General features: G+C 50.8%; 1 protein-coding gene across 1 annotated transcript; it reads left to right on the top strand.

The window, feature by feature from the left end:
- The first annotated feature begins 1,181 nt into the window (after positions 1-1,181).
- Dhx16 (DEAH-box helicase 16) lies at positions 1,182-14,260 on the top strand. Its single transcript, XM_085833337.1, has 20 exons — positions 1,182-1,504; positions 2,875-3,119; positions 3,234-3,399; positions 3,618-3,674; positions 4,042-4,296; positions 4,446-4,649; positions 4,734-4,925; positions 5,476-5,586; positions 5,681-5,796; positions 7,227-7,437; positions 7,616-7,714; positions 7,822-7,974; positions 9,128-9,268; positions 9,431-9,593; positions 9,680-9,798; positions 9,951-10,018; positions 10,831-10,993; positions 11,072-11,233; positions 12,470-12,643; positions 14,046-14,260. Exons 1-20 carry the CDS (start codon positions 1,298-1,300, stop codon positions 14,172-14,174), a joined length of 3,135 nt encoding a protein of 1,044 aa, XP_085689463.1. The 5' UTR covers positions 1,182-1,297; the 3' UTR covers positions 14,175-14,260.
- Positions 14,261-14,275: the final 15 nt, after the last annotated feature.

Here is a 14,275-nt window from a genome sequence, read left to right as displayed (position 1 = left end):
TAGTACATACAAGGGCAGCTAATTGTACATGAGTCCCCGTGTTTTTTTTGTTTTTTGTTTTTTAAATGGTGCCTGGAGAGCTGGCTCCTCAATTAGCACTTAAATACCTTCAACTACATTTTCAGGAGATCCAATGCCCTCCTCCAGATTCTGAGTGGTATACATACTTGCAAGTAAAATGCATATGTATACACACACACACACACACACACACACACACACAATAGAGGGGCTGGAGAGATGATTCAGTGGTTAAGAGCGCTTGCTGCTCTCTCAGAAGACTCGCGTTTGGTTCCCAGCACCTACATCAGGCAGGTTCCCAACCGGCAGTAACTCCAACTTCAGAGAGACACAATATCTCTGACTTAAAAGGGCTTTTGCACACACACACACACAGACACACACACACACACACACAGACACACACACGGTGCAGATAAATTCATGCAGGGAAACCCACGTGCACATTAAATAAATAAATAAATAAATATTAAAATCTGATGATACCCAAACTCCCACCTAAATGTCTTTATTATGTACCTTTAGTTTTTTTTTTTTTAATTTTTAATATTTTAAATTAGGCGGGGCGTGGTGGTGTACGCCTTTAACCCCAGCACTCGGGAGACAGAAGCAGGCGGATTTCTGAGTTCGAGGCCAGCCTGGTCTACAAAGTGAGTTCCAGGACAGCCAGGGCTATACAGAGAAACCCTGTCTCGAAAAACCAAAAAAAAAAATTTTTTTTTTTTTAAATTAGGTGTATGTGTGTTTGTGTATGAGCACGTGCACACAAGTGCAGATGTCAGAAGAGACCAGAGGTGGTAGGTAGATCCTCCTGGATCTGGAGGTATACGTGGTTGTTGGTGAGGGATGTGGGTGCAGCGAATCGAACTCGAGTTCGCTGAGTTCTCTCCAGCCCTATATTATATATCTTGTTTTCCTAACCCTGATTTGTACTCCTTTTATTTATCCCAGCTGTGGGAGCTAGTTAGTCCACACTGACAGCTTGTATTGATAGAGAACTGCACCCGCGCACAGATCTTTAGGGGGCGGTGGAGAGCTTGGACGAGGCTGTGCATGAAAGCCTCTTGCACGAAGCGTCGGGAAAGAGGCTGCGCGATTTGAACCCGCCCAGCCACCGTCGAGCCCTGGCCGGAAGAGCGCGACTCTTTCCGGGTTTCGCGGTCTGTGGAATTGGAGTCTCTTAGGCAGCCGGAGCGAAGCGGTAGCACCGCAGGCCCTGTCCCCGCCTCAGTCCTGGCCGTTCCGCGGTTGCGCGCCCGGAGCAGGACGCGTCGCCATGGCGACGCCGGCGGGGCTGGAGCGATGGGTGCAGGAGGAGCTGCACTCGGTGCTGGGGCTGAGCGAGCGTCACGTCGCGCAGTTCCTGATCGGCACCGCACAGCGCTGCGCCTCCGCCGAGGAGTTCGTGCAGCGCCTGCGGGACACCGACACCCTGGACCTCGGGGGGCCGGCACGGGACTTCGCGCTGAAGCTCTGGAGCAAGGTGTGTGCTGCCGGGGCAGGCCACTCACAGCCGAATTGGCACGTACGCAGTGTAGCTGTCTATTCTGTGATAGCCTGCAACTTTCAATATAGTACACAGGCTGGCTTAGAACTTGCAGCGAAGCCGGGCGTGGTGGCGCACGCCTTTAATCCCAGCACTCGGGAGGCAGAGGCAGGCGGATTTCTGAGTTCGAGGCCAGCCTGGTCTATAAAGTGAGTTCCAGGACAGCCAGGACTATACAGAGAAACCCGGTCTCGAAAAAACCAAAAAAAAAAAAAAAAAAAAAAAAAAAAAAAAAAAAAAAAAAAAGAACTTGCAGCGAGCCTCCCTGGTAGTGGCGTGACAGAGAGACCTTTCTTTCTTGGTTCCGTCCACCATTTAATTTTTTCCCTCTGTTATCTAGATATCGTGCTAGGTGCTGGGTGTATACAGGTCTGTGGAGAAGACTCAAGAGAGGGGAATCTACATACATTTTTAAGCTAGAGCCTTTGTTAGTTTACAGCACATACCCCAGGCCTAAGGATGTAGGTTAGTTAGTAGAATGTCTGTCTAGCATACAGTAAGCCTTGGGTTCAATCCCCAGCGCTGGGAAAGAGTCACTGAGAACAGAGCTAGGAGAATTAGCATTTAGGAAATAGGATCGAGGCTGGGGAAGGATGGCTTAGCAGTTAAGACCCCTTCTTGTGCATCTGGAAGACTTGAGTTCAGTTCTCAGCAACCAGGCTTAGTGGCACCCAACCATCTGTAATTCCAGCTCCAAGGAGATCAGAGGGCTTCTGGCCTTTGCCAGGTACCCCATACATATAAATAAATGAAAGATAAATCGTGAAAAGAAAATGGGTTTTAGAACGTAAACTACTTAAGCTCAGAACCGATACTTTAAAAAAAAAAAAAATTCTATCGTGGGGCCAGAAGAGATGGCTCAGGAATTAAGACCACTTGCTGTTCCTGCAGAGGGACCAGGTTCAATTTCTAGCACCCACGTGGCATCTCACGACTGTAACTCCAGTTCCATGAGATTCAACACCCTCACACACAGCACACGTTGCAGGCTGAACACCAGTGCACATAAAAATAAAAGTAAGTCATTAAAATTAGGAAGAAGTTCTATTTCGTGCATATGCCCATGTGAGGCTGTCAGCGTACAGCCTGTGAGTGCCGGTTCTTTCCCTCCACCACGGCATGGCTTTCAGTCATTGTTTGCTCAGTGGATTCCTAGAAGGATGTTCAGAAGCTGCAGAGCCCTGTTGAGCTGTGACCGTAGAACAAGACCACGAAGAAGAGAAAGATGGAGACAGGCTTTAGATAAAGTAACCCGTTTGTAGGCAAATGAGGGTACCGAGGTCAGGAGCTGTCATATCTACCGGCAGGTGCCACGGAAGGCTGTGGTGGAAAAGCCAGCTCGGGTAGCTGAGCGAGAGGCCCGAGCCCTGCTAGAGAAAAACCGGTCTTATAAGTTGTTGGAAGACAGCGAGAGCGGCGAGGAGGCAGTGGGTAGTAACGGGAGCAGCCTCCAGAAGAAGCGGAAGAGACGGAAACACCTCAGAAAGAAACACCAGGAGGACGAGGAGGAAGAGGAGGAAGAGGTTTCCGAGTCAGGGAAGAGGAAGACAGGGTAAGTCAGGAGGAAGGAGAGGGGGTTGGAGCAGGCTGTCGTCTGTGGGGATGCTAAGCTTTCTCGGTACCCCCCCCCCCCTTTGATACACTGGGCTGGGTTTGCTGGGTTCAGGGGGAGTAAATCACCCACGGAGGAGAAGCCAGCCTCAGAGGATGAATGGGAAAGGACGGAGCGTGAGCGTCTCCAGGACTTGGAAGAACGGGATGCCTTTGCAGAGCGGGTTCGGCAACGGGACAAGGACCGGACCCGGAATGTCCTGGAACGGTCAGATAAGAAGGTGAGCTGAAGAGAGTCAGTCAGGTAAGTCTGGATTTGACTGCAGAGTTGTCTCTGGGAATTGCCACTTGGGTTCCTCGTGGGCTCACTGGCTAAGGTTCTCCCTGTCTGGTTGAGATCAACAGAGGTTCTCCACTGAGGAGGGGCAGCGAAGGACATTAGTCATCCTGACAGCAATGGTATCTTTGGCCTCACATCCCTTTACATGATTTCTTCTAGGCTTATGAAGAGGCTCAGAAGCGCCTCAAGATGGCTGAGGAAGATCGGAAAGCCATGGTGAGACCCTGGGTTCAAAAAGCAGTGTCTGAAGACAAAGATGGCTGGCTGGAGTGGTCGCCCGTAGCAGGAAGGGTCACAGAGGGAGTGTGCAGAGATGTGTCTGGGTGGTCAGGCTCTAGAGGAGAGGGGCCTGCCTGACAGGAACCGGAAAAGAGTGGACTTGAGTTGTAGAAGGAGAAAGCTACAAATCCTCTTGCCTTGGTAGAATCAAGTCATTGTGTCTCTGAGACTTGATGAAACACAAAATAGCTAGCACCAAAAGGCCCCACAGCCTCCTCTTTGGAGTTTTTCACACTCTGAGTGTGCAGGGAGCAGTGTTTCAGTGCTGGTAGGATGAGGATTTGACTGTCCCTTCCTGACCCAGGTCCCTGAGCTCCGTAAGAAGTCTCGTCGGGAATACCTGGCGAAGCGGGAGCGAGAAAAACTGGAGGACCTGGAGGCGGAACTGGCTGATGAGGAGGTCCTGTTTGGAGACGTGGAGCTGAGCCGCCATGAGCGCAGGGAGCTCAAGTACAAGCGACGTGTGCGGGACCTGGCTCGGGAGTACCGGGCAGCCGGAGAGCAGGAGAAACTGGAGGCCACTAATCGCTACCACATGCCCAAGGAGACCCGAGGGCAGGTGAGGGAAACCCTGCCTGCGCGTGGGAGAGGCGGCACGATGGCTAGTCCTTCCCCTCTCCCGTTCATAGCTGGTAGAAGCAGTGGTGGGGAGGACCCGGGCAGCCCTGGCCACTCTTAAGTTTTCCCTGCTCCTGTCTCTCTCCATAGCCAGCTCGAGCTGTGGACATCGTTGAGGAGGAATCGGGTGCGCCGGGAGAGGAGCAGCGGCGCTGGGAGGAGGCCCAGCTGGGTGCTGCATCCCTGAAGTTTGGAGCCCGAGATGCTGCTGCGCAGGAGGCCAAGTACCAGCTGGTGCTGGAGGAGGACGAGACCATCGAGTTTGTCCGTGCTGCTCAGCTCCAGGGTGACGAGGTGAGAGGGAGAAAGAGTCTGGGATGCTGACTCGAGGGCCTCTAAAGGTGGTGGGGACCTCACCATCCCTGTCCCCATCCCCAGGAGCCGTCAGGCCCGCCCCTGTCAGCCCAGGCCCAGCAGAAGGAGTCTATCCAGGCCGTGCGCCGCAGCCTGCCCGTGTTCCCCTTTCGAGAGGAGCTACTGACCGCCATTGCCAACCATCAGGTCCTCATCATCGAAGGCGAGACTGGCTCCGGAAAGACCACACAGATCCCACAGTACCTCTTTGAGGAGGTCAGTCATTACAGTGTGGCCCAGGCCTTGAGTCAGTCCTGACAGACACCCTTTGTGTCCCATCCTTTCTGCTAAGTCATGAGGCTTTTGAGACTGACGAGGACACTCTCTCTGTCATTTTGTTCTCCCTGCCGTCACATTCACGCCTGATATGAGTTAAGCACGTACTGGTCTCCCATGAGAGCAGGGAGATGGATATCATAGATTTGACCCTCTTGGGCTTCCATCCTGCATGACCTCGGCCCCGCTTTCCCTCTGCAGGGGCCAGAGAAGTAAGAGTGAAAGCCTTGTTTTCCTACTATTTGACCTCTTGTCTCCCATTGCTTCTGGGTATGCCCCAGCCAGTCTGTCCCTGGTCAGTTCAAGTCTAGCAGAGCCCTGGTTGTAAGCAAAGGTCTGCAGGACCGATGCAGCATCCCCTGGGGCCCTTGGTTTCTATCTTGCCTGTCCTTCTCCGGCTTCCATCTTCTGTCTGTTCTCTTTTCCCTGCCTTGCCTGGCTCAGGACAGCATGTCTAGCAGAAGAATAACCCTTTCTTCTCTCCTTTTAGGGTTACACAAAGAAGGGCATGAAGATTGCTTGCACCCAGCCCCGGAGAGTGGCGGCTATGAGTGTGGCAGCCCGAGTGGCCCGGGAGATGGGTGTGAAGCTTGGGAATGAGGTGAGGTCTTTGGGGATTCATGAAGTTGCTCACATTGCCCCGCACCTCCGGTCTGGGCATTGGACATTCCAACCTCCTGACTGTCTATGACCAGGTGGGCTACAGCATCCGGTTTGAGGACTGCACATCAGAGCGAACTGTTCTCCGCTACATGACAGATGGAATGCTACTCCGGGAGTTCCTCTCTGAGCCTGACCTTGCAAGTTACAGGTGTGTGCGTGCCTGCGAGCCTCTCATGAGATGCCCACCTCACTGCCTCACTACCGACTCCCCTCAGAGATTCCTTTAAACTCTCTTTATTCCAGTGGGGCCAGTTGGCCATTATTATTTATTTATTATATGTAATTACACTGTAGCTGTCTTCAGACACACCAGAAGAGGGCATCAAATTTCGTGACGGATGGTTGTGAGCCACCTTGTGGTTGCTGGGCTTTGAACTCAGGACCTTTGGAAGAGCAGTCGGCGCTCTTAACTGCTGAGCCATCTCACCAGCCCCCTTTGTTTGTTTGTTTGTTTTTTTTTTAAGATTTATTTATTATTATATGTTAGTACATTTTAGCTGTCTTCAGACACACCAGAAGAGGGAGTCAGATCTCATTACGGATGGGATTTGAACCCAGAATCTTCGGAAGAGCAGTCAGTGCTCTTAACCGCTGAGCTATCTTTCCAGCCCCATGATTTTAATGTTTTGAGACTGGGTTTCACTGTAGCCCAGGCTGGCCTGGAGTACACTATGTAACCTTAGCTGGCCTCAGTCTTGTGGATCTCAGCAAGCAAGATTGTGAGATTTCAAGCAAAAGCCACCATGCCACCCCCTGTTTGCTTTAAGGTCTTAGTTCCACTTCTTCCAGTAAGAATAGCAGTCTCTTGACTGATCCAGAGATAGCTGACTTGTTCCAACCCTAGATTAAAGGAATCTGGACTCTTCCCTGCCTTTCTTTTATGTATTGAAAAAAATTTTGTGTGTATATGTATTTATGAGTGTGCATGTATGTATATGTATATGTGTATGTATGTATATGTATGTGTGTATATATGTGTAAGTGTATATATGTGTGTACATGTGTGTATGAATGTGTGTGCATGTGTGTATTTGCATGTATGTGTATATATATGTATGTGCATGTATGTGTATATGTGTAAGTGTATGTGTGTGCATGTGTGTATGAATGTGTGTGTATATATATGTATGAGCATGTGTGTATGTATGTATATATGTATATGTGCATGTATGTATATATATATATATATGTATGGCATGTATGTGTGTATATATGTATGCATGTGTGCACATGTAGAGGATCAGAAGACAGCTTGGAGGAGTCAGTTCTGTCCTTTTACTATGTGCAAGTGTTCAAGGGATCAAACTCCGTCAGCTGGCTTGGTGGCCAACACGTTTACTGCTGAGCTATGTTACCAGCCCCATCGCGACTGCTTTTCTTGTCCAATGCCCAGATGGGCCACAGATCACGGAATCCCCACCACCATGCTCACCACCTGCCCAAATGACATAATTGGAATGCTTGACTTCTCCCTAGCCTCCCCTCACCTTAGGTCCCTCCATCCCTCCCTTTGGTCCAGCTCTGCACTGCTAAGTCCACTGTCCCTTCTCCCTCACCACTCTCCTACTTCCTCCCCAGTGTGGTGATGGTGGATGAAGCTCATGAGCGGACCTTGCACACAGACATTCTCTTTGGATTGATCAAAGACGTCGCTAGATTCCGACCTGAGCTCAAGGTCCTGGTGGCTTCAGCCACACTGGATACTGCCCGGTTTTCTGCCTTCTTTGATGACGCCCCTGTCTTCAGAATCCCTGGACGCAGGTTTCCAGTTGACATCTTCTATACCAAGGTGCCCCTTGGGAGGATGGGCTTTAGTGTGAGGCACAGGAGCTGGGGCTGGTTTAGGAGAATGTCCCAAGGGAAGGGTCTAGTGGACACCCAGAGAGGGGTGGGATAAAAGATGCTGAGCAGGAACAAGAGCCTCAGCAAGTGGCCCTTCTGTGACCCTGTATCTTCCTCCTTCCTAGGCCCCAGAGGCTGACTACCTGGAAGCCTGTGTTGTGTCGGTGCTGCAGATCCACGTGACCCAGCCCCCTGGAGATATACTGGTGTTCCTGACGGGACAGGTGTCTACTGTGGTGGGAAGTGGTTGGAGTGTTTCAGGGGAGGATGGGCCTGCTGTGTGGATCCTGTGACTTACTAGAGGTCTCCTGCCATCCTGCTCCACATTCAGGAGGAGATTGAGGCTGCCTGTGAGATGCTCCAGGACCGCTGCCGCAGGCTGGGCTCCAAGATCCGGGAGCTCCTGGTGCTGCCCATTTATGCCAACCTGCCCTCAGACATGCAGGCTCGCATCTTCCAGCCCACACCCCCTGGGGCCAGGAAGGTCAGTGAGAGAAACCTTACCCTTCCTCCTGCACCACACACAGCCAAGGCATGTGCTGTCCCCTTCGTCCCAAGTTGTTTGCCTGGCTATTTGGACACAGCTGAGGAGCAACCAGGCCCTGGCCTTCCAGCTGGAGAGAGATGAAATAAATATTAGCTGAGAGATACAAGCTTTAAGTTCAGTGTATGTCAGGACATACTTAATATTGGACCGTTGAGAAAACTGGCTGGGGAAGTCCTAGAGGAAAGCTGAGGTGTGTTTGAAGTCCAAGAGGAGTGAGTTTAGGAGTTTCAGATGCTGTAGACAAAGCTGAGTCAGCCAAAGGCCAGGACAGAGCTGTTGTAGTGTTCAGACTTTAGACAGGCAAATGGCAACCAAAAGGTTTTAGAGATAAGACTCTCACTGAACAACTATGTATTGAGGGTCTGGAGCTGGGGTTTGAGTGGTCAGGCACTTAACCAGCATGGGGGAGGCCCCGGCGTCAAGGCCCAGTACATGCTGCACGGGGAGAGGGCCGAGGCAAGGATCCACCATGTGCACCAGAGGACTTGCAGTCTGATGGGAGGAGGCTGGGCGTGTAAGAGATGCGGGCAGCATGGGAAGTCTGTGGAGAGGAGGAACAGACTTTCTCGAGTGGTGGGAGGCTGCCCCATAAACGGCGGCAGGGTAGAGTAGAGGAAGGAGGAGGGAGGACTGCTCTGCTGAGGGGAGGAGAGCTGCTGCAGAGCATCTCACAGAAGGATGAGCACTCGGAGGGAGGGCTGGGATGAGCACAGGGTGTGAGCTGTGATCAGACATGCAGCTAGGGGTGAGGTCGTCCAGGCATAGATGGAGTTCTGTGGTTGGACCTGGGTGTGAATTGATAGGTTTACATGTTTTAAAGGGAGCACTCTGCATGCTGTGTGACAGAAGCAGGGAGGGGAGCAAGGAGGCTGCTGTCAGAAGTGAGACATGAGGGCAGATAAATGCGACATGCAGCCCTGAATTCAGTGTTGTTTCTTTATCGTGCCCCTGCTGACTGCCAGCCCTGCCTGCCTGTCACCTCATCTCCTGATGTGGACACAGCCTCCCTGGGCCCTACCCTCCCTACATCGTGCTTTCTCAGGCTGTCCAGGTGGGCTGGGTCCCCGGGTGACGCTATCCTCTCACTTAGGTGGTTGTGGCAACAAACATTGCAGAAACTTCCCTCACCATCGAAGGCATCATCTATGTGCTGGACCCAGGGTTCTGCAAGCAGAAGAGCTACAACCCTCGTACAGGCATGGAGTCACTCACGGTCACACCCTGCAGCAAGGTCAGCCCAGAGGGGGACACATACCACCCCGCCCCCGAGAAAGCTGGCTTCCCAAGTAACGGTTGAGGATGGGGATTATCACTTAACATACTTCTGAGTTAACACTGACCAGGCGTGTGTGTGTGTGTGTGTGTGTGTGTGTGGCCTCTCCTTTCTTTCTAGGCTTCAGCCAATCAGCGGGCTGGCCGTGCAGGTCGAGTGGCTGCCGGGAAGTGCTTCCGCCTGTATACGGCCTGGGCCTATCAGCATGAGCTAGAGGAGACCACTGTTCCTGAGATACAGAGGACAAGCCTGGGCAACGTTGTGCTGCTGCTAAAGAGCTTAGGTGATCGGGCTGCCCAAGTCCTTGATTGGGCACTGGAATGCCTGGGACCTGTGCCGCACTCTCTCGTTCTTTATTCCTTTCCCCAGGGATCCATGACCTGATGCACTTTGACTTCCTGGACCCTCCTCCATATGAGACCCTGCTGCTGGCTTTGGAGCAGCTTTATGCCCTTGGTGCCCTCAACCACCTTGGAGAACTCACCACGGTGAGCCAGCGGCAGCACAGGCTGGGACAGTATGTAGGAGACATCGGATGGCCCCAGGGACCCCTGGGGGAGGGTGTGTGTGTGCCAAGGCCTTCTGTAATGGTGGAAGGAATCGGAGGGAAGCCGGCCTCACCTTTCCCTTTTCTTTTTAGTCTGGTCGAAAGATGGCAGAGCTGCCTGTGGATCCCATGTTGTCTAAAATGATCTTGGCCTCGGAGAAGTAAGTCCTCCCACCCACCCAGGTCCTGGCACAAGCTGGTCATGCTTCCTCACCTCAAGTATCCTCTCTCTCTCCTTGACTCTTTATCATGCTGTTACTGGTTTTGTTTGGTTGGTTTTAGTAAATATTGTTTAAGAAGTCTTACCATCCCTTATGAGGCCCAGGTGAATCACTGTCCTGTACCTTACAGTGATTGTTGGTGGGCACAATGGTTAGTGCAGCTACAACCCAGAGACAAGCAGTCATGGCAGAGGCAGAGGGGCAGAGGGGCAGGGGGGCAAGGGGGCAGGGGGGCAGAGGGGGAGGGGCAGAGGCAGAGGCAGAGGCAGGCGGATCCCTGAGGTCTAGGCCAGCCAGAGCTACATAGTAAGACCCTGCCTCAGAAAACAAACCAATTAATAAAGTAAAACCCAGGAGCATGGGTGGAAGCAGAAGCCCATGTGTGTGTGATGGGTGCTGGGAAGGCTGCAGCTTCTAAAACTTGATTCTTAGGTCTGTATGGGACCGCCTTTAAACAACATCCGGGTTGGGCAATGGCTCGATGGCTCAGTGGTTAAAAACACTAGTTGCTCTTGCAGTGGATCCAAGTTCAATTCCCAACAGTCACATGGTGGCTCACAACCATCTGTTACTCCAGTTCTTCTCACTTCCTTGGGCATGTGGCATACATGCAGGCAAAACTTTTATACACATACAGCAAGTCTTAGAAAAGAAGATGTCCCCCTGCTGTGTTTGGGATCAGGATCTGTGTCTGCTCTCATTTGGGTTTTGCTGTTTCTCTTTGGCTTTATCCTCTTCCTACCCTGCTCAAGGTACAGCTGTTCAGAAGAGATCCTGACCGTGGCTGCTATGCTGTCTGTCAACAATTCCATCTTCTACCGGCCCAAGGATAAGGTCGTCCATGCCGACAATGCCCGTGTCAACTTCTTCCTCCCTGGTGGGGACCACCTGGTTCTGCTAAATGTGTACACACAGGTCACTGGGCAAGTGGGAGTTTGGGAAGTCTGGGGGATTTGAGTCCTGCTGTGTACTTAAGGCCCTTCATCTTCACAGTGGGCTGAGAGTGGCTACTCTTCCCAATGGTGCTATGAAAACTTTGTACAGTTCAGATCCATGCGCCGAGCCAGGGATGTGCGGGAACAACTGGAGGGGCTCTTGGAGCGTGTGGAAGTTGGTTTGACTTCTTGTCAAGGTGACTACGTTCGTGTGCGAAAGGTCAGTGTTTTTGATGTTGTTGTTTTCTTGTTTCTCCTATTGTCTCTTCTTTTTGTTTTTTTCAAGTCAGGGTTTCTTTGTGCAGCTCTGGCCGTCCTGGAACTCACTCTGAAGGCCAAACTGACCTTAAACTCAGAGACCCACCTGCCTCTGCTTCCCGTGCTCTGGGTTTAAAGGCGTGCGCCATCATCACCTGGCATCCCGTCTTTTCTTTCATGTGTATGTGTAAGTGCATGTGTAAGTCAATGGACAACCTGCAGGAGTCACTTTGTTGTGTGACAAAACTTTTTCCTGGGGAGATGCTACACACATCTCTCACCCCAGATAGGGAGCCCACGACAGACCAAAGTACAAATACCACCAAAGTCTAACTGGATGAACCAATAAGTTTATTTGGTTTACTTATAGCAATACGGGTGGGGGATTACTGGGTTACTTGCAGAAATGTCTAAACGATAGCATCACCAAAGCCCATCCCAGTATAGGTGGCTGCTCACAAAAGCTGGGAGCCCTGGATCACATCGCACAGCTTCAGGCTCCTCATCACGTTGGAAGGTGTCCTTTCCAAGTGACTTGGTTGGTCTAACCTCTTTTAGCTAACTTCATTGGTTTCTGTTTCTTCCAAGCAGCTGGTCAGATCTCAAGACTGCAGTTTGGCCAGGCATGGTGGAGCACGCCTTTAATCCCAGCACTCAGGAGGCAGAGGCAAAGACTCTGCAGTTTGATTTGTGTGAGGGGGACACAGCACTTATTGCTTTCTCTAGCAGGAAGGGACCTAGTGAATCTGGTCAGTTTCTGGGACTTCCTGAAGCAGGTTAAAGGGCAGTGTGGTATGTTTCAAACTCAGAAGAAACTGTTAATATACTTCATTCATTCACATCACTGCACCTCCAGATTAGCATTTCTTTGTTTGTTTGTTTGTTTTTGGTTTTTCGAGACAGGGTTTCTCTGTGTAGCCCTGGTTGTCCTGGAACTCACTTTGTAGATCAGGCAGGCCTCGAACTCAGAAATTTGCCTGCCTCTGCCTTCCAAGTGCTGGGATTAAAGGTGTGCGGCTTCAGATTAGCATTTCTTGAATCCACTACTAAGGGGCCACAGCAGCTTCCCTGCCTGCGGTCTCTCCAGGGTATTGTTTATTGGAGCCCATTCTTCCCTAGATAGCACATCAAGTGGGTTCTTCACTGAGTCCTCACCTTTTTAGTGGTGCCTGACCTGCTTTTCTTGCCTGCTCCTTAGGCCATCACTTCGGGTTATTTTTACCACACGGCGAGGCTGACTCGGAGCGGCTACCGCACAGTGAAGCAGCAGCAAACAGTGTTTATCCATCCCAACTCCTCTCTCTTTGAACAACAGCCACGCTGGTTGCTCTACCATGAGCTTGTCTTGACCACAAAGGAATTCATGAGACAGGTAAGGGACTAGTGCTTGCTCAGATGTGTGGAAATGGGGGGCAGATGTTGGCATCTTCAATTCATGTGAATGGGACTGGCATGGAATTTAAGGTAGGGTCAAATGTAATCAGATATAAATTAGGTTTAATGTATGCTTGGGATGGAGCTCAGTGGTATAGTCCTCAGCACCATTACAAGTAAATATAGGAAATCTTTTCTCTCAGCTGTCTTCCAAGATCGGATAATTATAACTCAGTAAATATTTGAAGCTGGGCTTGATGGTGTAAGTCTGTAGTCCCTGGTACTCAAGAAGGTAAGGCAGGAGGGTCATCTATTCAAGGCCTATGGAGGCAACTTAGACGCTTCCTCAAAATGAAAGTGTGGGCTGGAGAGATGGCTCAGTGGTTTAGAGCACTCACCGTTCCTGCAGAGGTCCCAGGTTTGGTTCCCAGCACCCACATGGTAGGCAGTTTACAAGTGCATATAGTGCAGCTGCAGGGATCCTGACTTCCTCTGCTGGCCTCTGCAGGCATGGTATCCATGCATAGACACATACATCAAAAGTAAAAACGTAACTGGAGAGATGGATCTTCAGCCAATCTCATTCAGAGCACTGGCTGCTGCCCTTCCACAGGACCCTGGTTCAATTCCCAGCATCCACATGGTAGCTCATCTGCCTGGAACTCCAGTTCCAGGGATCTGACAAGTAGTATACAAACATGTGCAGGCAAAACACCAATGTACATAAAAAATTTTAAAAATATGGACAAAATAGAGGGAGGGCTGAGGAAATTAATGTTTGTATAGCAAGCATGAGGCCCTTGGTTCTGGAATAAATAAAATGTGCACCAAGTATTGGGCCATACCACACATTAAGCAGCTGAAGTCTGTCCTGAGCTGCAGGCTCTTCCTTGCAGGTCTTTCTCAGGCTCACATAAGCGCATGTCAGGGTCAGTCTGCCCTGCTAGTGAGAAGTAGCCAGGTGTCTTCCCTCCCCCCCCCCCCCCACACACAGGATTTTTCTGTGTAGCCCTGGTTGTCCTGGAACTCACTTTGTAGACTAGGCTGGCCTCGAACTCAGAAATCCGCCTGCCTCTGCCTCCTGAGTTGTTTTTTTGTTTTTGTCTTTGACCAGGTGTCTTTTTCTTGCCCTGAGTCAGTGGGGAAAGAGGATCCTTTTTAGACCACACAATTAAAATTCTGATTTGAGCCAGGTGTGGTGCATGCCTTTAATCCCAGCATTTGGGAGGCAGAGGCAGGCGGATTTCTGAGTTCGAGGCCAGCCTGGTCTACAAAGTGAGTTTCAGGACAGCCAGGGCTACACAGAGAAACCCTGTCTCGAAAAACCAAAAAAAAAAAAAAAAAAAAAAATTCTGATTTGGAAGTAAAGGAACCCTATTGATTTCTGCTCCCTCTTACAGGTACTGGAGATTGAAAGCAGCTGGCTTTTGGAAGTGGCTCCCCACTACTATAAGGCCAAGGAGCTAGAAGATCCCCATGCTAAGAAAATGCCCAAAAAAGTCGGCAAGACACGAGAAGAGCTGGGCTAGAGAGTGACATGGACCAAGCCTTGCAGCTCTTTTTTCCTTCCATACTTTATTTAATATCTAGTAAATAAAATTATTTTTGGAATGAAGTGCATGGGAACTCT

Source organism: Mus caroli, unplaced genomic scaffold, assembly GCF_978045245.1.
Source record: "Mus caroli unplaced genomic scaffold, Mus_caroli_1 scaffold_18, whole genome shotgun sequence".
Lineage (NCBI taxonomy): Eukaryota > Metazoa > Chordata > Mammalia > Rodentia > Muridae > Mus > Mus caroli.
Note: the sequence above shows the minus strand (reverse complement) of the source record. Positions and strands in the feature narration are given on the sequence as shown.

Coding starts and splice junctions, on each gene's coding strand:
- Dhx16 (XM_085833337.1), top strand. CDS start 1,298: ATGGCGACGCCGGCGGGGCTGGAGCGATGGGTGCAGGAGGAGCTGCAC. Junction 5,587..5,680: donor GTGTGAAGCTTGGGAATGAG/GTGAGGTCTTTG, acceptor GTCTATGACCAG/GTGGGCTACAGCATCCGGTT. Junction 12,644..14,045: donor CAAAGGAATTCATGAGACAG/GTAAGGGACTAG, acceptor TCCCTCTTACAG/GTACTGGAGATTGAAAGCAG.